We start from the raw sequence: 25,804 nt of genomic DNA on the forward strand, positions 1-25,804 counted from the left end.
TAATCATGGATGTTTTCCTGCCCTCTTACCTTTTTTTCCCACAGCATATGCCCTTGGTCTAAACCAGGGGTGTCAAACATAGGGCCCGTGGCTACATCTGGCCTGTGATGTGGTCGGATCCGGCCATCCTGGAAAATGTAAGGAGATGTCCCATGTCGCTTCGGCCCGGTCTACCCAGTGCGAAGAGGAAACATGCCAGCAGTTTGGGGAGTGGTGTCAAGCTGGCCATGCCCACCCAGTCAGCCCCCCCCCCCTTTGAGGTCAACCACAACCCTGATGCGGCCCTCAATGAAATTGAGTTTGACACCCCTGGTCTAAACAGAGAACACTTCTCAAGAATGTCCCAAAGATGCTTTTTCAAGAGGCCAACTGGACTTCCTTGCTTTTCTTTGAAGACGTTTTGCTTCTCGTCCAAGAAACTTCTTCATCCAAGAATGAACGGATTCTTCTTGGATGAGAAGCAAAACGTTCTTCAAACAAAAAAGTCCAGTTGCCTCTTGAAAAAGCACTTTTGGGACAACCATGACCTGGATGACTGAGAATCTCTGTAGACACCTGCCAAGAATGCGTCAGTGAAACAAAAAGCAATGACTAACATATTTCTCAGAGCAAGAGGGATAAAAAAAAAAGAAGCAGCAGCAGAAGAAACCCCAAAACTAGACAAGGCGTATCAAACCACAACTGGGCAAGAGCCACAGGTATCACAAACTTACAGCATGGCTTTGACCAGATGGAAGGGATGGCAAATAAACCCTATCATTTAATGAGTTATGGATAGAAGCATCTCACTTATGCCTGGAGAATCAGGATACCAAAGAGAAGGAAAATCATCTATACTTTTACAAAAGATACAGCCGCAGAAAATAGCACGTTCCACTGGAAAGGAGAAAAAGAAGCCCAAATAAATTCAACAATTAAATTAAGGAAGAACTCTAGCCAAATTTTAGACGAGTTGGCTAAAAGTAAGATTTTGGAGAGAAGGACGTGTATATCTGTTTTTATTAAGGTTGGAGGCTGTTGAGGTATTTGTGTATTGATCAGTTTTACATTATTATCATGACATTTGTGTAACATTCATCTGGATTCTGTCACGCTTATTCTGCACTGTGGGACAATCCTGGACAAAGTTTTCCCTTCTTCTGTGCGACACCTCATCAAATACTTTTATATCACTCTTGGACGTTTTTTTACAAGGCTAAACATTTCCCACCAGCCTCAATTTGTTTTCATGGGACTTAATTAATAAACCCTGTTAACCTTCTTCATGTTAGACCTTCATTCATGGCCTAACAATGTCTGGATGTGTCTTTCATCTAAAGTCATGTTTAAATGTCTTTAGGGCCAGTCCCGATAGTCAAGAGTATGTACTTGAGGTCTTCCTCCCAAAATAAAATCTTTGATGGGAAATAAGGGCCTAAACTCAAAGGGCCATTTGAATCTTTTCTCTCTCTGGCCACTTTTAAGGTTGGCCCATGTGGTTTCCTTTAGGTCTGAGAAGTCTATTTTTCCAATTGAATATTTCTCCACAGACCCCATATTTCTATAGTTTCCCCTAAGAGGGTCCCATTTTTAGAAGAAAATATTAGAGAGGAAAGCTGCCGAGTTTTGGTTTCTCTGTTGTGGATTCGTGTTGCAAAAGATGATTTGACTGGTTGAGTTTTTTCCCACTGTCAGCGCAGTTATATGGCGTGAATTCTTTTGTGTTTGATAAGATTCGCATTCTGAGTGAAGCTTTTCCCACACTCCGGGCATTTGTACGGTTTTTCTCCCGTGTGGACCATTTTGTGGCGAATAAAATTACTGTACTTACGGAAGCTGTTCCCACACTCGACGCACCTGTAGGGTTTCTCCCCTGTGTGGATCCTTTCGTGGCTTCTGTGCTCAGATCGTCCACTGAACGTCTTTCCACACATCAGGCAACTATATGGCTTCTCCCCAGTGTGGGTGCGTTGGTGTCTCATCAGGCCGTCCTTATAGGAAAACCTCTTTCCGCACTCCGTGCATTGATATGGCTTCTCTCCGGTGTGCTTTCTTTTATGAGAGGCGAGACGACTGCTACAGTTAAAGTCCTTTCCGCACTCCAGACATTTATACGGCTTCTCCCCTGTGTGAATCCTTTTATGGCAAATAAAATAACTGCTGCAGCTGAAGCTTTTCCCACATTCCTTGCACGTGTACGGTTTCTCCCCCGTGTGGGATCGTTGGTGCGTTTTAAGGTGACCGCTCTGACTGAATCCTCTTCCACACACCGGGCACACGTACGGTTTCTCCCCTGTGTGGGTGCGTTCATGTATGACGAGGTTACTTCTTTGACTGAACGTCTTTTCACACCTCAGACATTTATAAGGTTTCTCCCTTAGGGGATTTTTGGGGGGCAAAATAAGTAACTGTTTCATACTGAAATCCGCTCCACGCTCATACGGCTTCTCTTCTTTGTGGGAAATTACGCGACTACCGAAACTGAAATTTCCCTCACAATTTATCAGCGCACATGGTGTCTCTTTGGCGTACAACGGGCGATGTAAGGCCAGGTAGGAGGCAGAGCTGATACTTCGCCCATCCTCTTGATATTCATATTGTTCCTCTTCGGTCTGGGTTGCACAATATTGAGCGAAATCAGAGTTTTCTTTGTCTCCTTTGACACATCTGAAATATTCTCCCTTTTCTTCTCCTTGGTGAACTTCCTGGGTTTGGAGGCTATGGACCACACTAGGATCAGAAGACGTCTTCCCTCCGTTTCTTATGCAACCTTTCATACCCTTTTGAAGTGCATCTTGATGTCTGAGCATCCCTTCTTCAAATGTGATCATTTGTAATAGTGCAGGGTGCTCGTAGTTCTCATTCTCCTGCCCATAAACTGATTTGAAGAAAGCAGGGGGGGAGGGAGGAAGAAAAAAAAATAATCTCAATAATTGCTTATGAAGGAAAAGTACTGCAGATGTTATTATCTTCAAATTTTGCTGATTTCCTGTTTGTGTGCCTAAGAAAAGAAACCAAACTTTCATTTTATTTAGGGTTCTGGCTGAGACATTTACCGTATTTTTCAGAGTATAAGACGGACCTTTTTCCCCAAAAAAACAGGGTAAAAATCTGGGTGCGTTTTATACTCTGAATGTAGCCCCGCCCGGCTTCTCAAATGGAGGTTTCAGAGGCTGAAAAAAGCATCAGAAACAAAGCTTCAGAAAAGAAGCCCCCAAACAGAGCTTCAGAAAAAAAAGCCCCCAAACAGAGCTTCAGAGGCTTTTTTTCTGAAGCTCTGTTTTGGAGGCTTTCAGAGGCAGGAAAAAAAGTTTTTTCTGAAACAGTTTCAGAAGTTTCAGAAGCAGAAAAAAAAGCAAAAAAGCAAAAAAAAAAAAAAAAAGCAAGGCCCAGAGCTCACAATTAAGGAACCTGTTGTTAAAATTCATCTCTGGGAACAGCTGATTGGGGGTATTCCGGGAGGCTGATCCACCTGCCAATCAGCTTTTTTCTTATTTTCCTCCCCAAAAACTAAGGTGCGTCTTATACTCCCAAAAATACGGTATGTTTTTATCTCTTCCCCACTTTAATTTTTGTGTGTGTGTGAAAAATCTCTGCTTTTTGGTTGTCCAAAGCCTGAAATACCAGAACAAAGGGGGAATCAAGATCAAAATGGAAAAAATAAGAAATAGCCTTAGAGGAGGTAGACTCCTGAGATGCCCAACTTTGAAATAGTTATGCTATGTATTAGTTATGTCTAATAAGCATTATTTATTAGGAATATATTAACAAATTCCAGAAGTTGTGAATGCTCCAACACTGGAAGTTTTTAAGATGTTGGATAGCCATTTGTCTGAAATGGTATAGGGCCGTGATGGCAAACCTATGGCACGGGTGCCACAGGTGGCACACGGAGCCATATCTGTGGGCACGTGAGCGTTGCCCTACCTCAGTCCAGTGCTGGCCAGCTGATTTTCGGGCCTTCTGGGCCCACTGGAAGTCGGGAAATGGGCTGTTTCCAGGCCTCTGGAGGGCCTCCGGGGGGGCGGAGGGGTGGGAAAGACTGTTTTCGCCTTCCCCAGGCTCCTAGAAAGGCTCTGGAGCCTGGGGAGGGCAAAAAAGTGGGCCTACCGAGCCCACCGTGCCATCACGTGCCAAAAGTGGGGGGGTCATGTGTGCATGTGTGAGGCGACGGGGTGCATTGAATTATGGGTGTGGGCAGGCGCACATGCAATCACCCCCCGACTACCCCCGCTTTTGGCACATAATGGCAAAAAGGTTAGCCATCACTGGTATAGGGTTTCCTGCCTAAGCAGGGGGTTGGACTATAACGCCTGAAATAAGCGCTTGGCCTTATTTTCGGGAAGGTCTTATTATTTTGGGGTACGTGGAGCAAGATGGGGCTCCTCTTGCCGTTTTACCTGATTTCCAGCTCTGCGTTTATAAATATTTTCGGGGAGGGCTTATTATCAGGGGGAGGCTTATCAGGGAGCCTCGCTGGTGCAGCGGACTAAGTGCTGTTAAGTGCTAGCACTTAGCTGCTAGCTGCCTGCAATTAGTGCGAGTTCAAATCTCACCAGGCTCAAGGCTGACTCAGCCTTCCATCCTTTCGAGGTAGGTAAATCGAGGACCCGGATTGTGGGGGCAATAAGCTAACTTTGTATAGAACAACACCGCTTGGGGGGGGGGGGCGAAAGCCCTAATAAGCAGGTATATACATAAAAGTATACAAGCTATTGCTATAATACATTGTAAGCCGCCCTGAGTCTACGGAGAAGGGCGGCATATAAATTGGACTAATAAATAAATAATAAATAAATAAATTTTAGGGGAAACAGGGTAATTGCTTCAAAGAAAAACAAGAAAGTCCAGTTGCCTCTTAAAAAAAAAAGCACCTTCGGGACAACCATGACCTGGATGAATGAGAAATCTCCATAGACATTCAGGGCAGTATCGTCTCCACCTAAAGTTGTTCAGGTTATCTGCTCTTCAATCGAATCACAACAAAAGCTCAGTTGAGAAAGGTTCCTGTGAACCATCAGCCAACTTTTGCCTGTATTTACTTTGATGTTAGGAAAACAAAAACAAAAACAGAATGTCCTTCTTCTAGCTAGAACCATGATGGCGAAACAGAAGTGGCACGCAGAGCCCTCTCTGCTGGCACACGTGCCGTTGCCCCAGGTCAGATTTCTGTGGTGTTTCTTTCGTGAGCTTCTGTTTCCTTGCAAATGACGAAACAGAAGCTCACAAAAGAAAAAGATCTTACCTCTTGCCGCGCTTCCGGTGTTGGGATGCCGGCCAGCTGGTCTTCGGGTCTCTGCTGCACATCTCTGCGCATGTGCATCTCTGCGCATGTCCAAGCATGCGCATGTCAGCACATGTGCATATGCATGTCCGTGCATTTGTATGCTCACACGCACCTTTCAGTTTGGGCATGCACGCATGCAGTTTGGGCACTTGGTGCCTAAAAGGTTCGCCATCATTGAGCTAGAAGGTGCTTTCGAGCACTTATGGCGATAGACCAGAGATGGCGAACCTATGGCACGGGTGCCACAGGTGGCACACGGAGCCATATCAGTGGGCACGCGAGCGTTGCCGTAGCTCAGCTCCAGCGTGCATGCGTGCACTGGCCAGCTGATTTTTGGGCCTTCCAGTCCCACCGGAAGTTGGGAAATGGGTTGTTTCTGGCCTCTGGAGGGCCTCCGGGGGGTGGGGAAGGCTGTTTTCGCCCTCCCCAGGCTTCTAGAAAGCCTCTGGAGGCGTTTTTCACCTGGGGAGGGTGAAAAACGGGCCTACCGGGCTCACTGTGCCATCATGTGCTAAAAGCGGGGAGGGGGGCACAGGGGCGGGGTGCATTGAATTATGGGTGTGGGCACGCACGTGGGCGATCTCCCCGTGCTCCCCCCGCTTTTGGCACACGACAGCAAAAAGGTTAGCCATCCCTGCGATAGACTTTCCACAAATCCCTGAATTCAGAACAAAACAAGTCCTTACCCAGATCGGCCACATTCCTAGAATTCTCCAGCATGACTTCTCCGTATAAAACTTTCTGGCTGGGATCTAGCAGCTCCCACTCGTCCGCCGTGAAATACACAGCCACCTCCTCAAAAGTTATTGAGCCCTGAAAGTCAAAGGAAACTTTCCTTAACAGACAGACATCCCAGAAAGTTCTCTCCCAGTTTTCCAATATCCTAAAAGTTAAATTTTGCAAGAAGGAAAATACTCCTTTTTTTGGATCTGATCTATTATCAGGTTTTATGGTTGCCTCTCCCAAGATTTCAAATCTCACCTATTATTATTATTATTAAATCCGATCACAATTTAAATCTAATGTGATTAACTTTTTTGTTTTGACCGGTTGTGAATACTCCTACTAATATGTTAATGAAAGTGAAGAAACAAAAGAGCTGATTCCTCTGTATGCACATCCCTAAGATAGCAAGGCGTTCTTTGTGATGGAATGTAGGTGGGATGGATTTCCAGGAGGGAGTGGGAACATTCCAGAGGAAGGAGAGACAATTTGGTCCAGATATCTTTTTTTTTTTAAAAAAAAAAACAAACTTTATTAGATTAAAAAAAATAAAATTATATAAAACGTTCACAACCTTAAAATACAATCAACAATATCAACAAACAACAAACAAAGTATATATAATGTATATAAGTACACATATATACAAAAACTTATTTTCCCTTTTTTTCCTTAATGACGGTGTATAATTCTTACTTTTAATTTCTTACTAAATTTTGACTTTACCTTCTTTTCCATTGGTTTATCCACTCATACCAACTGTCCCATATCTTAAAATACTGTGAGTCTTCCTTATCTTTCAATTTCAACGTTAGTCTATCCATTTCTGCACATGTGTAAATTTTTTGAATCATTTGCTGCTCCGTTGGCAATTGATCTGTTTTCCAGACTTGTGCTAGGGCTAACCTAGCTGCCGTAATTATATGTAATATTAGGTACTTTTTTTCCTTTCTAATGTTTTGTTTAAGCATTCCTAACAAAAAAATTTCTGATTCTAACTCAATATCCTCCGCAATTATTTCTGATATCCAAATTTTTATTTTTATCCAATTTATCTTAATTTTTGGGCAAAGCCACCAGACATGAAAGAAGGTTCCCTGTGCTTGCTTGCATTTCCAACACGTTGGATTAAGATTTGCATACATCCTCGCCAATCTCGCAGGGGCTAGATACCATCTGTACCACATCTTGTAGTGGTTCTCCTTATATGCTACGGATTTTGTTATTCTATCGTTGGTTTCCCATACCCGGTCCAGATATCTTATGTGAGAGAAAGAGGGTGAAGACAGCCCCTCCCTAACAGTTCTAGATGCAGATAACAGAGTGCTTAGAATCAGAATAGAGCTGGAAGATCCAGAAGTTGTGAATGCTCCCATGCTGGAAGTTTTTAAGAAGAGATTGGACAACCATTTGTCTGAAACGGTATAGCATTTCCTGCCTGAGCAGGGGGTTGGACTAGAAGACTTCCAAGTTCCCTTCCAACTCGTCTATATTCTATTCGATTTCTTGATACCTTGCACTTAAATAACCATCTTGAAAGCAAGATCAGCCATTCAATCCTGAATCTCATGCTGAAAGCAGACTCCCAAATGTTTCCTTGTTCTCATGAAATTATCCTACCTGAGCGGTTGCTGATCTACTGCAAAGAGGACTTTGATCAGTATTTTCCAATAGCTGATCCATAGATGGATGGAAGAGACCTCCTCTGACTTCAGGAGTTACCAAGAACGTCTTCACCAACGGCTCCTGCATCTGAAATAGCCAGAATCACAGAAAAAACAAAAGTTAAAATGAATATTGCCACGAGGGGATTCTTCTCTGGTCCCAAAGCTGGGCCATCTTATATTGTCAGGGTGGCAATTAATCCCATTCTGCTTTTGGGTAATTGCACCTTGATTTAGAGAATGGATCGTGACCTTCCTTGAAGTATACTTTAAGAAAATAAACCTGAAGATATATTTTCTAAGAAAAACTCATTTATTTGTTATAAAGAAAATAAAACATCCTACTAGCTAATTAATTAATCTTGGCAAAGCTTTCCCGGCCACCTCTCTTGGCCGGAGAACAAAGAAAGATAGAAGAAAGTGGAGTAATGTGGACATGCGCAGTTAGCTTACTGATAAGAACTTGGCAAGCTACGGTAAGTCTGAAAGTTCAAAAATAAGAGCTCATCTGGTAAATACAAAAACGCAGTGACATATATCCCTCGGAGGAGATGCCAATTAATTCCCCTGGGATTCCCCTTCTTCCTTTGGAATACAGGTAGCCCTTGACTTGCGACCACAATCGAGCTCAGAATTTATGTTGCTATGTGAGACATTCGTTCAGTTGTGCCCCATTTTGCGACTTTCCTTGCCACATTTGTTAAGCGAATCACCGCAGTTGTTAAAAGAGTAACAAGGTTGTTAAATGAATCTGGCTTCCCCATTGACTTCGCTTGTCAGAAGGACGTAAAAGATCATCGCATGACCCCGGGACACTGCAACCGTCATAAATAGGAGTCAAGTTGCCAAAGCATCTGAATTGTGATCCTGTGATCGTGGGGATGCTGCAACGGTGGTAACTATGAAAAACGGTCCTCAGTCCCTTTTTTCAGTGCCGTTGTAACTTCGGTCACTAAATGAACTGTTGTAAATTGAGGACTACCTGGACAGCCTCCCCCTTCCCGCTGCCTTTAGAGCCAAAGAAATCAGGGAAGGTTCCCCCTGTTGGGGTGTTTGTTCCACCCACATTCCTGCTGCGGGTTAAGCAGCTTCTTATCTCTTATGAGAGGGATCTTGGAGTCCTAGTAGACAACCATTTAAATATGAGCCAGCAGCTGCCAAAAAAGGGAACACAGTTCTAGGCTGCATAAACAGAGGGACAGAATCAGTGGTGAAATCTAAAATTTGTTACTACCGGTTCTGTGGGCGTGACTTGGTGGTGGGGGGTAATGTGACTGGGGTGGGCATGGCCATTTTTTTTTTTTTTTTACTTTTAAAACCATTTTTTCTACAACCTCTCCAGCGAAGAGGTTGTAAAAAAAATGCTTTCAAAAGGTTCTGACGATCCCAGCTGAGTTGCCTGATCGGCAGAGGCTTTTTAAAAACTCAGCTTGGATCGTCAGAGGCATTTAAAAGAAAAAAAGGGTTTTTTTTCTTTTAACAGCCTTTGACGATCCCAGCTGAGCCACGCGATCATCAGAGGCTTTTTTTTTCCTTTTAAAAGGATTTTTTTGGCCGAAGAGGTTGTAGAAAAAATGCTTTTAAAAGTAAAAAAAAAGCCTCTGATGATTGTGCGGCTCAGCTGGGCATGGGGGGGGGGCAGAGATTTTTGCTACCAGTTCTCTGAACCACCCGCCTCCATCGCTACCGGATCGGGCGATCTGGTCCGAATTGGGAGCATTTCACCCCTGGATACAATCAAAATCACGTGAAGTGCTAATGCTACTTTAATGCCTTGGTAAGGTCACATTTGGAACACTGCATCCAGTTTTGGTCGCCACGATGTAAAAAAGATGTTGAGACTCTAGAAAGAGTGCAAAGAAGAGCAACAAAGAGGATTAGGGGACTGGAGGCTAAAGCATATGAAGAACAGTTGCAGGACTAATGAAGAGAAGGATTAGGGGAGACATGATAGCAGTGTTCCAATATCTCAGGGGTTGCCACGAAGAAGAGGGAGTCAAGCTATTCTCCAAAGCACCTGAAGGCAAGAAAAGAAGCAATGGATGGAAACTAATCAAGGGGAGAAGCAACTTAGAACTAAGGAGAAATTTCCTGACAGTTAGAACAATTACAGGTAGCTGTCGAATTACGACCACAATCGAGCCCAGCATTTAGGTTGCTAAGTGAGAAATCCGTTAAGCGACTTTTGTCCCACTCCACGACTTTTCTTGCTGCATTTGTTAAGTGAATCGCTGTTGTTATTAAATTAGTCACACGGTTGCTAAGCGAATCCGCTTTCCCCGTTGACTTGGCTCGTCAGAAGTTCGCAAAATATGGTCACGCATGGGACACTGCAACTGTCATCGTGAGCCAGTTGTCAAAGCATTTGAATGTAAACTACGTGACTGTGGAGATACTGCAATGGCCCTAAGTGTGAAAAATGGTCATAAGTCACCTTTTTTCCCCCAATGCGGTTGTAACTTCGAACGGTCACCAAACAGCAATAGCAATAGCCCTTAAGACTTATATACCGCTTCACAGTGCTTTTACTGCCCTCTCTAAGCGGTTTACAGAGTCAGCCTCTTGCCCCACAACAATCTGGGTCCTCATTTTACCAACCCCTCGGAAGGACGGAAGGCTGAAGTCAACCTTGAGCCGGTCAGAATCAAACTCCTGGCAGTGAGCAGTGAGTTTAGCCCCTGGAACACTTTAACCACTGCGCCACCACAGCTCTGAACCGCCGTTGTAAATCGAGGACTATCTGTAATCCTGAATTGTGGTGGGTGGGAGTGTGTTTGGGGATCGTTATGTGTGTTCTGGACCTGAGTCTTCGGAGAGGGGCGGCATATAAATTGAATTAAATTGAAAAATTGAAATTGGTCTTTGGGTGTTAAGTGAATTTCGTTGTATGGGTATACTGTGTATACACGTACAATGACAATTATTATTTATTTATTTATTTATTCATTCATTTATTTATTTATTTATTTATTTTATTGAATTTCTATACCGCCCTTCTCCCGAAGGACTCAGGGTGGTGTACAGCCAGAAATAAAACCTTGACAATAGAAAAATTAAAAACAAGTTAAAACAATCAAATCAATTGGCCAAAAATTCTAATAAAACAACCCATTTAAAAAAGTAAAAATATTATTATTATTTAGGCCAGCCCTGCTTGTTGGAATAGTAATGTTTTTAGGGCACGGCGAAAGGTGCGCAGGTTGGTAATCCTACGAATCTCCGGGGGCAGCTCATTCCAGAGGGTAGGGGCCCCCACAGAGAATGCTCTCCCCCTGGGGGTCGTCAGCCGGCATTGTCTAGCCGATGGCACCCAGAGGAGCCCCTGTCTGTCGGAGCGTACCGGTCGATGGGAGGCTATCGGTGGCAGAAGGCGGTCTCGTAGATACCCAGGTCCCATGCCATGGAGCGCTTTAAAGGTGGCAACCAACACCTTGAATATTGCGTTAAGCAATAGCCTTCATACTTTTGTATATACCTGCTTAGTAGGGCTTTCGCCCCCCCCCAAGCGGTGTTCTTTTTTATACCAAGTCAGCTTATTGCCCCCACAATCTGGGTCCTCATTTTACCTACCTCGAAAGAATGGAAGGTCTGAGTCAACCTTGAGCCTGGTGAGATTTGAACTTGCAGTAATTGCAGGCAGGTGGTGCTACTTAATAGCACTTTAGTCTGCTGCGCCACCAAGGCTCTTATAAAGAGCCTGATTAAATTTATTTAAGCGGTGGAGCCACATGCCTTCCAGAAGTTGCGAAGGCTCCAAAACTGGAAGTTTTAAAGAAGAGACTGGACAACCCATTGGTCTGAAGTGGTACAGGGTTTCCCGAGCAGGGGGTTGGACTAGAGGACCTCGAAGGTCCCTTCCAACTCTGTTATCTCATCGTTCCCACGGCTGTGGTTTTGCCTGCTGTCTCCCCCCAAGTCTTCCCCACGTAGCGTTACACCAGAGGTCTTCAAACTTGGCCGCTTTAAGACTTGTGGACTTCAACTCCCAGAATTCTCCAGCCAGCTATGCTGGCTGGAGAATTCTGGGAGTTGAAGTCCACAAGTCTTAAAGCGGCCAAGTTTGGGAACTCTTGCGTTACACAAGCCAGCCCTGGCTTCTCTTCCCAGGTCCCAGCACAGAAGGACGGGCCCTTTCCTACAACCCTCCCTACCCTCGACCCACCCAGAAGCGGCCAAAGCTCCCTCTTACCTCCCGCTTACGAAGCTCCTCGGATCGCGGCACGCACGGAGGAGAAGATCCAGCGGAGATTTTCCCCAGGGGAAGAAAGGGAGGAGCTGAACCAGGCAGCCTGCGCTGGGCTCCCTCCCCCTTTTTTAAGGGGGCGGGGGGAAATCACCCACTCACCACCACCTTCCCAGCTTTCCCGGGAGAGAAAACGAAAGTACCTCTTCCTTGCGGAGGCGCTCTAGGAAAACGCAGCCGCCACTCGCTTCCCTTTGCTCCGCTCCCGCCGCAGCGACCCGTCTCCTCTTCGCCTTAAGCGGACCCTTTAATTTTAACAACTCTCTTTGAGGCCGAAGGCGACCGCAGGTCGTCCTCGACTTACGACCATAATGGAGCCCCGCATTTCTGTTGGTTGAGTCAAACAGATGTTAAGAGAGCTTTGCCCCCCATTTTATGACCTTTCTTGCCAGAGTTATTAAGTGAATCTGGCTTCCCCATTGACTTTGCTTGTCACATAGTCCCAAAAGGGGATCATAGAATAGAAATAGGAATAGAAGCAGAGTACAGTAGAGTAGAATACAGTAGAATAGAATAGAACAGAGTAGAGTAGAGTAGAAAGAATAGAATAGAATAGAATAGAATAAGAATAGAGTAGAATAGAAAGAATAGAATAAGAGTAGAATAGAATAGAATAGAATTAGAGTAGAGTAGAAAGAATAGAATAGAATAAGAATAGAGTAGAATAGAATAAGAATAGAGTAGAGTAGAGTAGAATAGAAAGAATAGAATAAGAATAGAGTAGAATAGAATAAAATAAGAATAGAGTAGAATAGAATAGAATAAGAGTAGAGTAGAGTAGAGTAGAGTAGAAAGAATAGAATAGAATAAGAATAGAGTAGAATAGAATAAGAGTAGAATAGAATAGAATAAGAATAGAGTAGAGTAGAATAGAATAAGAATAGAGTAGAATAGAATAGAATAGAATAAGAATAGAATAGAATAGAATAGAATAGAATAGAATAGAATAGAATAGAATAGAATCAAGAGAAGAGGAAGAAGAAGAGAAGAGGAAGAGGAGAGAAGTCAGTAGCCTGGTTGTTAAGTAAATCTGGCTTCCCCATTGACTGCTCGTCCAAAGGTTGGATGTATATATTACTGGTAGTCCTGGACTTACGACCATTCATTTATGACCATTCAAAGTGACAACACTGACAAAAAGTAACTTACGACTGTTTTTTCACACTTATAACATTGGAGCATCCCCATGCTCATGTGATCAAAATTCAGGCTCCTGGCAACCGGCATGTAACAGTAACAGAGTTGGAAGGAGCCTTGGAGGTCATCTAGTCCAACCCCCTACTCACGCAGGAGATCTATAGTAGGGATTCGAACTGCCGAACTACCGACCTTTCTGATTGACAAGCTCAGCATCTTACCCACTGAGCCACCTAGCCATTTTATGTATTTATATCAGTTGCAGTGTTCTGGGGTCACTTTTGCGATATTCTGAGAAGGAAGTCCATGGGAAAGCCTGATTCACTTAACAACCATGTTACTTAACAATCCTCAGTGAGCCACTTAATGGTGGTGGCCAGAAAGGTTGTAAAAAGGGGGAAAAACTCAGTTAACAACTGTCTGGCTTAGTTAGCAATGGAAATTTTGGGTTCAATTGTGGTTGTAAGTTGAGGACTTTCACAGGATTCCTCCTGTTTATCAAAAATAAGAGGACTGCCTCAGCTAAAATTCTGGCTACATATTGTGTGTGTGTGTGTGTGTGTATTTTGCTTTATATATAATTCTTGATGTCAGAGGGAAGGCACGTGGAGACTGATACTACCGATACCATGCCCTTGATATTCATATTAATTTTCTACCTTTACGATGTGTGGACTTCAACTCCCAGAATTCCCTAGTGAGCAGAAGATCGGATAAGGGCAAAAGTGATTTTCATCAAAAGAGAGGAAGGGGAGAGAAGGGCTTGTGTAACAAGATATTTAATCCCTTGGACGCGTCTTTCCTCCCTGTGGTGGCCCGTTAGCGGCCTGTGCAGTTAGTAGCTGATTTGTGCAGCTGGCGCTCGAGTCGGACAATGAGGAGGCTGGAGAAGATGTGGTGCCAGAGGCGGGGATTCAGCCAGGGCCTTCAGAACCTCCAGAAGCTCCCTTATGTGAAGAGGACGAAGAGGAGGAGCCTCTTCTCAATGCACAAGCACGCAGAGCTATTAAAAGGCAGGAATGGCTCCTCAGGAGGAGGTCTCCTCGAGAGTAAGGCTTGGGGCTAATTGGCCACTCCCCTAGCCTATTTAAGGAAGGACGAGGACTGATGCAATTTGCAGGAAATAACTTCGTTCATATTCCTTCGCGTCTTGATTCCAGAAACGTTTGATTCGGCTCGTTTCTCTCTTGTCAGTTTTCCTGCAAATTGCTTCTGGGCATTCTGCCAACCACAGTAAGATTATGGTTATCTGAAATACTGTGTCTCAGAATTGAGTTATTATTCCTTGGACTCTTGTCGGCTGTTAATGAAGTTAAATTAACAGCCCTTGTTCAGAAAAGACTGATTTAAACCGTACTTGTGTTTGAACAACTACTAAGAAAGCTCATTAGTAGTCCTTAATTAGTAAACTAAGGTTTGTACAGACTTTGTGTGTGCTGCGTTCTTTGGGGTCCGTAGCTGGGGCAGAACATCCCCGTTCTCTCTTGGATTTCATTTCCATCAGAATGGAAAAGACTGTAATGCTGGAAAAGGTGGAAGGAAATCAAAGTTTTGGCCTGTAGAAGAGCTGAAGGACCAGGTTAGTGACAAATGATCATGGAGAAAATCATGTGATCAGACTTGACATTGATTTGATGGTACATAATCGAATCAAGCATACTGTATTTTTTCAGGGGTAGTTTTACCTTTTGCTTGGGTTAAATATGCACAATTCTCTAGGTCAGGGGTGTCAAACTCAAGGCCCGCAGGCCAGATGTGGCCCGCAGGGTGCTTAGATTTGGCCCACGGAGCCACCTTGGAAACAGCGAAGGACCGGCCCGTGGTGTCTCTGCCAGTGAAAACGGAGCTTGAGAGGGCCACATGCGGCCCTCCCAAGCTCTGTTTTCACTGACAGAGGGTTGCAGGAGGCCGTCCCATCTGAAAATGGAGATCGGGAGTCCGTTTTCACTGGCAGAGCATTTGGGCCGCCACAGGCGCCCAGACATGAGTGACATCAAGCTGGCCACGTCCTCTGGACAGCCCTGATGTGGCCCTCAATGAAGTTGAGTTTTACATCCCTGCTCTAGGTGAACATATAACTTGTTCCACGTTGTCTTAAATGCATTGGAAAGTCCAAGTATAAGGTTCTGCATCCAAAAAACCCCTCACCTCATATGATTATGTATAGATTAATTATCACTGGCATCTTTTTCTCCTATGTTACCGTTTCCCCCCAAAAATAAGACCCTGTTTATATTTTTTTGAACCCCAGGGGGAGAGCCTTCTCTGTGGGGGCACCTACTATCTGGAACGAGCTCCCCCCGGAGATACGGAGGATCTGCGCACCTTCCGCCGCGCTCTAAAGACCTTATTATTTCACCATGCGGGCCTGGCCTAATTTTCTCCCTCCTTTATAAAAGATTTTTAAAATTTTTAAATATCTTTTAGTATTTTATATATTCAAATTTTAAAATTGGTTTTAAATAATTTGGGGTTTTAATTTGTCTGGGCCAAAACTATTTAATTTGATTTTAATTCTACTTTTAATTTTGTATGTATGTGTTTTATTGTTTGGCTGTGCACCGCCCTGAGTCCTTCGGGAATAGGGCGGTATAGAAATCAAATCAAATAAATAAATAAATAAATAAATAAGCGCTTGGCCTTATTTTCGGGGGGAGGGGGTCTTATTATTTTGGGGTGCGTGGAGCAAGATGGGGTTCCTCTTGCCTTCTTACCTGATTTCCAGATCTGCATTTAAATATTTTCATGGAGGGCTTATTTTTTGGGGGGGGCGCTTATTTTAGCACATGTGCTCAAAAGCCCATCCTCAAAAGCACATCCTCAAAAGGATGTCTTATTTTTGAGGAAACGGTAGTAGAACAAGAGTTTTCTTTCTTTACTTTCTACATTAAAGACTTAAGTTTTATTAAACCAAGTCAGGAATATATAAAGCTTCAAATGCCCACATCAGTATGAAAGTCAGAAACAGGTGGTGAAAATCATCTATGATACCAATCTTTGTTACATTCTGGCACATGCTTGCTTTATTTATTTAAATTTTTATAGCTACCCATCTCACTAGGGTGAGTCTGAGCAGCTTACAAGTTAAAAACGACCAAAAAACCCAATAAAAATAATTCGAGCAATAAATCGCAAACATAAAAGCACAGAAGAATGCCATCCAGACGTCACAAACAATGCAATCATCATGTGGGCTCTTCACACCCATGGCCTGATGGAACAGCCGTGTCCTCAGGGACTTCTTAAAGGCCAACAAGGTTGGGGCCAAGTTGACATGGTGGAGGCACAACAGCAATAGCCACCTGGACTTATATACCCCTTCACAATTCTTTACAGCCCTCTCTAACCGGTTTACAGAGTCAGCCTATTGCCCGAACAATCTGGGTCCTCATTTTACCGACCTCAGAAGGACGGAAGGCTGTGTCAACCTTGAGCCGGTCAGGATCGAACTGCTGCCGGTGGGCAGAGTTAGCCTGCAATACTGCATTCTAACCACTGCCCCACCATGGGTATACTATATTTAGCACTATATTTAACAAGAAAAAATAAATTAAGCCCCAATAGGAGATTACAGGAATAGGACTGCAGACTAGACTTTAAATCCATCCATCCATCCATCCCAGAAGAAGACAATGGAAAACTACTTCTGCACTGCTGCCAAAAAGATCTGCACAAATATGTCCCAGCCAGGGAATTCAAAATTGACTTTTCTTGCTCTGCATTTAGCCATACATTGTTGAATGAAAAGGAGTTCGATCATCACCAGCCCAAGGTTGACTCAGCCTTCCGACCTTAAAATGCATACTAGGGACAATAGGCTGACGTAGAACATCATTGCCGTGTTGGCACAATGATGGTTAGAATGCAGTATCGAACTGCTGGCAGTGGGCAGAGTTAACCTGCAAAGCTGCATTCTAACCACTGCGCCACCACAGCAATGATGTTCCGTGCGTTGCCTTGAATATTATCTCTAACAATTCAAGGTGCGGACTTTGAATGCAGTTGTAGGTAGTCCTTGATTTATGACCACAATTGGGATCGGAACCTCTGCGCTAAGTGAAGCAGTCCGTCACCCATTTTAACAACATTTTTTGCAATCAATCATTAAATAAATCCAGCTTCCCTCATTGACTTCGCTTGTTGGAAATCCCCTGGGAAGACTATAAACGGCAATCATGTGACCCCAGGTCACAAACACCTGCATTTCGTTCATATGACCATGGAGATGCTGCCATGGCCTGAAGTGCGAGAACAGGTTGTAAGTCATTTTTCTTCAGTGGTGTTGATCATTAAATGAATGACTGTAAGTAAAGGACTGCCTAGTTTCCTATTTTGACCTTATCTATTATTTTCCATTCAAAGTGCAGAAGGCAGACTATATTTAAATGTTGGTCTCAAAAACAATTTATGGACTTTTAGAATATATAAACCATATGCCGAGCAGTTAAAGATATGACCCAACGTCTTGGTTTAATCTAATGCCAAAGACATCTGCAATCGTCAATTCAGACCACTGACCTGTGCTTATTCTCTGCACAAGAGGGAGATGGAGAAAGTGTAGATAACACAAAGCTGACTTTGGAGGAGATATGCAGAACTGTTGACAAACATGAGTTCAGTTTGAGAAAGCAAGACAGCATGAGGAAGAAGCTCAAGAATGTCCCATCTTGACTATTTTTGGTATAAGAGAAGGAGAAAATGCCAGGCTTTCAAAATTCTGTTATTATAATATTTGCTCGATAAGGTCAAATCTAGCACTTTTTTGGTGGTATTTCCTGCCCTGGTCTACCTCAAGAGGTTGTCGTAAAGCAAAAGATAGAAGGGATCTGTCAGCCTGCATCTTTGCTTTCTTTCAAGCTTGTCAGTGCCATGGAAATGATGGGGGTGGGGGGGCAGGTTGGAGAGCAATGGGAATTTGGGAAGGGAAGAATGCAGGAAGTGGAAATTGAATTTCTGAGAAGCGATGAGGAGGCCTGGATTCAGAGAAGCCAGCTTGGGTTGTTTAACATCTTCAAGGCCAACTGTCCTGGGATCGGCATGCGTGAAGGAGTGATGCACCTGGATCAGACATGTTCCCAAAACATCTTCCTGGCCGATGATTGGTTGCCTGGCTACTAGGGGTGGGCAGGCTCTGGGATTAGTTTCAATTTGTTTCTTCACCCAGATTTTGCTTCAGAGCTTGCCTGAATTTTGCTGCATTCAATTCTTTCCCAGTAAAAGTACCTTTTCTCTGAATCTATGGAGTCAAGGGTTTTCTTTCCTAGGGATTGATCGGTGGCAGCCCTGACAGTATCACAAAAGCGTGGGGGATGCCAGAAGAGAGCATGATTTGACCTTCCTTTGGCAAACTCATGGCTTTCCGAGGGATAACTCAACATACCGTATTTTTTGGAGTATAAGACGCACCTTAGTTTTTGGGGAGGAAAATAAGAAAAAAGCTGATTGACAGGTGGATCGGCCTCCCGGAATACCCCCAATCAGCTGTTCCCAGAGGTGAATTTTAGCAACAGGTTCCTTGGTTGTGAGCTCTGTGCCTTGCTTTTTTTTCTCTCTGAAAGCCTTTGAAACAGAGCTTCAGAAAAAAAGCCTCTGAAGCCCCCTCTGTTTGGGGGCTTTTTTTCTGAAGCTTCGTTTCTGATGCTTTTTTTCAACCTCTGAAACCTCCATTTGAGAAACTGGGTGGGGCTACATTCAGAGTATAAGACGCACCCAGATTTTCACCCTCTTTTTTTGGGGAAAAAGGTGCGTCTTATACTCCGAAAAATACGGTACGTGTAAACCTATTTCTCATTAAATCAAATAAAATTGGCTTGGTTTCCTCGACTGAAAAATACGAAATTTTCTAAGGTAATCATCAGCTGCTGACTTATCTAGGTACATTTCTGTGACCAGGAGAAGCTTTACAGCTTTGTTCCCCCTCAAAATGCTCCTTTTTGAGATGAAGTTTCCTATCTGGCAATAATTTCATTAAGGACTCAGGGCGGTGAACAGGCACAAAATTAAACACATAAATACAAAAGTTAAAAAATAATGAAAAGTTGTCCTCGACTTACAACCTCAACCGAACCCAACATTTTTGCCACTATGCAAGGCAGCAAATATAGCAAATGTTGTCCCATTTCAGCAACGTTTTCTTGCTACAGTTGTTAAGTGACTCGCCACAGTTAAGCTAAGTGAAACATTTGCTGAGCGAGTTTTGCCCTGTTTTGCGACCTTTCTTGCCACAGTTGTTAAGTGAATCTCCATCGTTGTTCAGTTAGTAACTCCGTTGTTAAGTGAATCTGGCTCCCACATTGACTTGGCTTATCAGAAGGTCGCAGAAGGGGATCACATGAACCCGGGACACAGCAACCGTCAGAAATATGAGTGTCAGTTTTGGGAGACAATTTCCTGTTTTGCTTCTTCACGGCCACATATTTTAGCTGGGGAAGTTGGGAGGGGGCTGTTGTTGGAGCGGTAGAAAGTTAGTCATAACAACATTCCGTATTCAAGGACTTTTGCCTGCGTCTGATGGAGACTGCCTGAAGATTGTATCCAGTTGAGTGTGAAGAGTTGATTGGACAATGTGATGGGCTTGTGGGTGTGGGGCAGGGCTGTGAACTGTCAGCTGGGTGTGGAAAACCTGGAAGCTTTCAGATTCGGGTTTTCCCAGATGTGCCAACATGACATCTCTAATAAATTGGAACTTTGAGGAACCTCAGGCCTCAGAGCTTTATTTCGTTGGGGGTGTTCCTTGGAACCCTGACAATGAGTCAGTTGCCAAGTTTAGATCATGTGACCACGAGGATGCTGCAACAGTCATAAGTGTGAAAAACCATCCTAAGTCACTTTTTTCAGTGCCGTTGTAATTTCGAATGGTCACTAAATGGACTGTTGTAAGTCAAGGACTACTTGTCAACATTTTCCTGCCTTAGTTGAAATAGTTTCACATGTTGATGACAGATGAGCAATGTTAAGGATCCCTGGTGCTATTATGCAAGATGGCAGTAATGTCAGATGGATAGAGTTACACTCTTCTTGGAAAAAGACCAAAAATGGCGGTCTCTAACTTTCTCACTGGTGCTACCATGACAATAGTTTCCCTTTTTTATATATATTTGTTGTCATTGCAACATATGTTCTCATGACTTCTCTATTGGTGCAACCTCCCTATTCCCACAAAACCTAAGTTTAATCCTTAGCTATCTGGGACTTAGCTTATGAGCAGCCTTCACAACACTTAAGCATGCAATATAAGTCATTTCCTAGGTAGAAAAAGTTTGGCTTACATTAAATGTAGTCGTCCTTTTGCTTTGACAAATGAACATTGCTTTTCCATTTTAGTACATGAACAGCAACTAGGCCCTTGAGTATTGCCTAATACAGGTGTCGAAAGTTAGCACCTACACCCACCCCTCTCCTAGAAGAATGAAATATTCTAGGAAATATTAAAAAGGCAGAATATTATACCTCCTTGGTTGAGAAAAGGAGAAATATGCTCTTGGAAAGCAGCCCCCACCTTTGTTAATAGACCGAGAAAGACTGGTGCCAACCTATCAACAAGACAAAAGGCTGGGCCAGCTTATCTACAAAACAAAAGACCTTCACCCTCAGGACATGATAGGATTAGCCCTCACTCAAGATCCAAACCAGGACAAAGCCATTAAGCCATAATAGGAATTGCCCAAAGTCCCTTCGTTACATCACCCAGCAAGATTCAACCAAGCCTGGGACTCAAGACAACCTACAAACTCCCCCTGCATGGCCCCATGGGAGACTGACAACCAATCAGAATACATTTCTTTCACAGAAACAGGAAGCAAGTTCAAAGCCCAAGAGAGGGTAGAAATCTCTCTTTCTCTCTCACCCATGTGCTCGATTGCCCAGGATCTCAAACCATGTGGTCCTGTCCACCATTAAAACCATCTTTCCAAACAGCTTCCATGTTTCCAGTGTCTTTCTCCCCACTTGGAACTGAATCCAGATGGACATTTCTTCCAACAGAGGGGTCCCCAACTCCTAGTCCATGGATCAGCCCCAGTCCGCAGTATGCCAGAAACCGGTCCGCACAAAACAAATGGAGCCCCATCCATGAGATGCAGGCAGCACATGTAACTGTGCCCCCTTTGGTCTGCAGAAACCGTCTCTCCGCAGAATCGGTCCCTGGTGCCCGAAAGGTTGGGAGCCGCCATCCTTATACTTTTTGAAATGAAGTTGAAATACAGGAAAATAAACAGAAATGCTGAGGAGTGACTTCCCCCGTACAAAGAGAAGCGGTGCAGAAAAATGTTGAATCACACATGTTCACTCTAACAACTTTAAGATGTCTGATGTCAACTCGTAAAGCATTCCAGGCCTCTCTCGAGTTGCCATAGGCAGGAGGGGGGGGGGAGAACTGACGGATCAGCTTGGCTGCCACAACCAGAAGCACATTCCACGCATACCTTTCTCCAGATTGTATCCCAGGTTACCAGAGCCAGCCGGAGAGGCATGTTTTCTACAGCCTGCAAAAGTGCTCCATTGGAGAATGTGATTTATGACACACCCAGAGAGGAGGGGGGAAACAGGGTCATAGTGGGGCCGTAAATTACGTGGGGCAGAGCTGACTCCACTTGGATACGTGCCGGCATGTTGCTCCTAATAAATAACTGGATTTCTTTTGAAACTTGGCTCGAGGTTCATTAATTAATTAGGGCATCTGTCAGAACCCTGACATCTGGACTCTGTGGGAAGCTCCCGCCCCTTGAAGAATGAATATCTTGGGGAATATTAAAAAGGCAGGATAGAATATTTCCCCTAAGGAGAAATGGGGAAAAAATATTAAGGGAAGCAGAAACCAGCACCAGTTTCCCTTCCTGAAGCAGAAACTGAGAAAGCCAGCTTTTAGAAATGCAGATTTGGTAATCCATTCAGGAAGACTGGGTCAGGCAGAAACTTCAGATAAGCAACACAATCAAGTCAAAGGCTGACAAAATTAGCTCAGACAAACACCTAGGATTTGCATTTTCCCTTTTGCCTCTAGAGCCAGCCATGACCCCTACATGACCCCATAGGAATACAGAAGGTATAAAACCCACCCATTCTCAACTCCATTTTGTCAGCTGTCCCAGTATCACATGTTGGTGGTTCTGTTCATCAATAAACCAACTTTCTTTCCAGTCAGCCTCCATTTTATTCCCAGCTTGGAACTGGACCTGGAATTTTTCTTCCAACAACTCCAACCCCCAGAATTCCCCAGTTTGGCTAATTCTGGGAGTTGGACTCCAGACATCTTAAAGTTGTTAAGATTGAAAAATACTGACCAAATGAATCTTCGCTGAAGTGACTAAGAAACGTACTTAAACCATAAACATTAAATTAGAGGATTTCTTCAATTTCATGCTTCTCAAGGAAGTCAAGAGCACCTAGACAAGACGATGGATTTACGATGGTTTAGTTTTCGAAAAATATATGGCTATCCTGCCTTGCTTTGTGCACTTCTGCTTCACATTGCCCCTTGGAATTTCCTGATGAGATACGGTACTAAGAGAAAAACCCTTATTCCATGAAAAGAATAATTACGGTGCCTTACTCTGCAAATTTTTGGTAAATAATTGCTGGACTTAAGGCATGACAACTTTTGTCCCATTCTGATCACGGCTAAGAATTTTCTCCTCTTCAAATTCTTTTGTCTCAAACAATTCCTGATGCGTTTCCCACACTCCAAATATTCAGCGGTTTCCCCCCTGTGTGAGTCCTCTGATGTCGAATAAGAAGCGTGCTGGAAAAAAAGTTCTTTCCACACTCCAAACATTTGAAGGGTTTTTCCCCAGCGTGGCGCCGCTGGTGCTTGCTAAGAAGTGAGCTCTCACTAAAGCCCTTGTCACACTCTTGGCATTTAAAGGGTTTCTCCCCCGTGTGAGTCCGTTCGTGTCTAATCAGGAGGGTGCTCCAAGTGAAGCTTTTTCCACACTCCAAGCATTTGTAAGGTTTGTCTCCGGTGTGGGTTCTCACGTGAGAAATAAGGATGGAGTTGTGACTAAAACACTTGCCACATTCCTGGCACTGGAAAGGTTTCTCCCCCGTGTGAATCCTTTTGTGAGAGGTGAGGTGTATGTGTTGACGGAAGCTCCTTCCGCAATCTGGGCATTTAAACGGCTTCTCGCCTGTGTGGATTCTTCGGTGGGAGGTCAGGTGGATGTGCTGACGAAACCGCTTCCCGCACTCCAGGCATTTAAAAGGTTTCTGTCCCGTGTGCATGCCTTGATGTGCGGTAAGGATCCCACTCTGACTGAAACATTTCCCACACTCCTGGCATTTAAAAGGTTTCTCGCCCGTGTGAATCCGTCGATGCGCCGTCAGGCTTCTGCTCTGACTGAAACATTTCCCACACTCTGGACACTTGTACGGTTTCTCCCCCGTGTGGCTTATCTGGTGTCTAATAAGGTTTGTGCTATCGATGAAGCTTTTGTCGCATTCCAAGCATTTATAGGGTTTCTCCCCGGTGTGGATTCTTTTATGCCGAATAAGTTCAGAGCTGCGGCTGAAGCTTTTCTCGCACTCGGGACATTTAAAGGGCTTCTCCCCCGTGTGAGTTCTTTCGTGTCGAACCAGTTCGGAGCTGTGACCGAAGTTCTTTTCGCACGAGAGGCATTGAAATGGTTTCTCTCCCGTATGGGTTCTTTCGTGCCGAATCAGATGTGAACTCTGGCTGAAGCTCTTCCCGCATTCTTGGCACCGAAAGGGTTTCTCTCCCGTGTGGGTTCTTTGATGAGAAGTCAGATGTATATGTTGACGGAAACTCTTCCCGCACTCCGGGCACCGAAAGGGTTTCTCTCCCGTGTGGATCCTCTCGTGAGAGGTAAGGTGTATGAGCTGGCGGAACCTCTTCCCACACTCCAGGCATGGAAACGGCTTTTGCCCCGTGTGCATTGCTTGGTGTGCCGTGAGAATGCCACTTTGACTGAAGCACTTCCCGCACTCTAAACATTGATAGGGTTTCTCCCCGGTGTGGCTTCTCTGGTGGGAAGTGAGAATGCCGCTGTTACCGAAACACTTCCCGCACTCCAAGCATTTGTAAGGTTTCTCTCCCGTGTGGCTCCTTTGATGGGAAATAAGGTTTCTGCTTTGACTAAAACTCTTTCCACACTCAGGGCATTCATAGGGTTTCTCTCCCGTATGAACCCTTTTATGCCTAATCAGTTCGGAGCTCCTACTAAAACTCTTCCCGCATTCAAGACATTGAAACGGCTTCTCTCCCGGGTGGGTTTTCCAGTGTAGGTTCCTATCCGACGTTTCATCCCAATTTTCTACACATGAAGAAGCCTCGTGGGTGTTTCCTTCTTTTGGAAGGTCTGGGTGGACTGAAATTTCACGGAAGTCAATGTCCAAATTAGCAAAAGATTTGTGCCTTTCACCAATCAGGTTTCCATTTTCCTTCATGGCCCCTGAATTTCCAAAAGTGTCTTCTGCATCTTGGCACGTGTAACTGTTCTCCGGCACAGATTGTGACACCTCTCCATCATTTCTTCTGATCCACACCTGCCCATCTGAAATGAAGAGAAAAATCTGATGTAAGTCAAAATCCATTAACTCTCCACCCTATCTGGAAAAATATTTAAAGGAACAACCTTCTGTCCAATTGATTAATACTAGAAATGAGTTAGCATTTGCTTGGCAAAAACTCCATCCCAGCTTCTGGCCTGACTAGCTTCTTTGAAAGTGTATACTCTCAAATAATTAGGAAACTTTCTTTGTAAACAACCCAGTATTCTACAAAGGCCCTGGTTTCTGGATATGAAGTTGGCTCAACCACTTGAAGCAGTGGTGAAATGTAAAATTTGTTACTACCGGTTCTGTGGGCGTGGCTTGGTGGGGGGGTGTAATATGACTGAGTGGGCGTGGCCAACTTTTTTTTTTTTTAAACTTTTAAAACCATTTTTTCTACAACCTCTTTGGCTGAAGAAGTTGTAAAAAAATGCTTTTAAAGCCTCTGATGATCCCAGCTGACCCGCGTGATCATCAGAGGCTTTTTGTTTTTACTCTTAAAAGCATTTTTTGAGGTTGTAGAAAAAATGCTTTTAAAAATTAAAAAAAAGCCTCTGATGATTGCACGGCTCAGCTGGGCAATGGGGGGGGCAGGGATTTTTGCTACCGGTTCTCCGAACCACCCACTTCCATCGCTACTGGATCGGGCGATCTGGTCCGAACCGGGAGCATTTCACCCCTGATTTGAAGGGTATATAAGGGGCTGCACAAGGAAATTTAAGAGTATAAAACAGGTTTTGACAGCCAGTTTGGTCTTGTGACTTAGGCACCAGGCTAGAAAGCAGGAGAATGTGAGTTCAAGCCCCTCCTTAGCCGTGAAAGGCAGCTGGGCGACTTTGGGCCAGTCACTTTCTCTCAGCCCACCCCACCCTATAAGGTTGTTGTTGTGGGGAAAATAGGAGGCAGTTGTGTTGGACATAGTTGCCGCCTTGATTTATTTGTAAAAATAATAAAGGCAGGATACCAATAAATTAATAAAAATAAGATAGAGGAATGGATAGATGGATGGATGGATGGATGGATAGATAGATAGGTAGATAGATAGGTAGATAGGTAGATAGATGAGGGAGAGATGATATGGATGGATGGATGGATGGATGGATGGATGGATGATAGATAGATAGAGAGATGAGATGAGAGGTGGGTGGGTGGGTGAGTGGGTGGATGGACAGACAGACAGACAGACAGACATATTAGATAATCTCCCACTGGTAAACAGTTCAAGGTGTCCACACAGTGTGTATCCACTGTAAAAAAGGCGAACGT

General features: G+C 44.1%; 3 protein-coding genes across 4 annotated transcripts in view; 1 reads left to right on the forward strand and 2 right to left on the reverse strand.

Annotated features, from left to right (window-relative positions):
• LOC139311782 (zinc finger protein 850-like) overlaps positions 1–25,804 on the forward strand; it is a 300,225-nt gene that overhangs the window by 211,456 nt on the left and 62,965 nt on the right. The gene's annotated exons all lie outside the window — the stretch shown is intronic.
• Positions 1,598–11,901, reverse strand: LOC139311793 (zinc finger protein 773-like). The gene is made up of 4 exons (XM_070936307.1): positions 11,843–11,901; positions 7,610–7,741; positions 5,953–6,079; positions 1,598–2,857 (listed from the first exon to the last, which is right to left on the reverse strand). Exons 2-4 carry the CDS (start codon positions 7,739–7,741, stop codon positions 1,680–1,682), a joined length of 1,437 nt encoding a protein of 478 aa, XP_070792408.1. The 5' UTR covers positions 11,843–11,901; the 3' UTR covers positions 1,598–1,679.
• Positions 22,685–24,580, reverse strand: LOC139313446 (zinc finger protein 420-like). The gene is made up of 2 exons (XM_070939056.1): positions 23,927–24,580; positions 22,685–23,842 (listed from the first exon to the last, which is right to left on the reverse strand). Exons 1-2 carry the CDS (start codon positions 24,578–24,580, stop codon positions 22,685–22,687), a joined length of 1,812 nt encoding a protein of 603 aa, XP_070795157.1.

The sequence above is a fragment of the Pituophis catenifer genome, unplaced genomic scaffold (assembly GCF_029215685.1).
Source record: "Pituophis catenifer annectens isolate HBS135680 unplaced genomic scaffold, rPitCat1.0.hap2 SCAF_2, whole genome shotgun sequence".
NCBI classification, from domain to species: Eukaryota; Metazoa; Chordata; class Lepidosauria; order Squamata; family Colubridae; genus Pituophis; species Pituophis catenifer.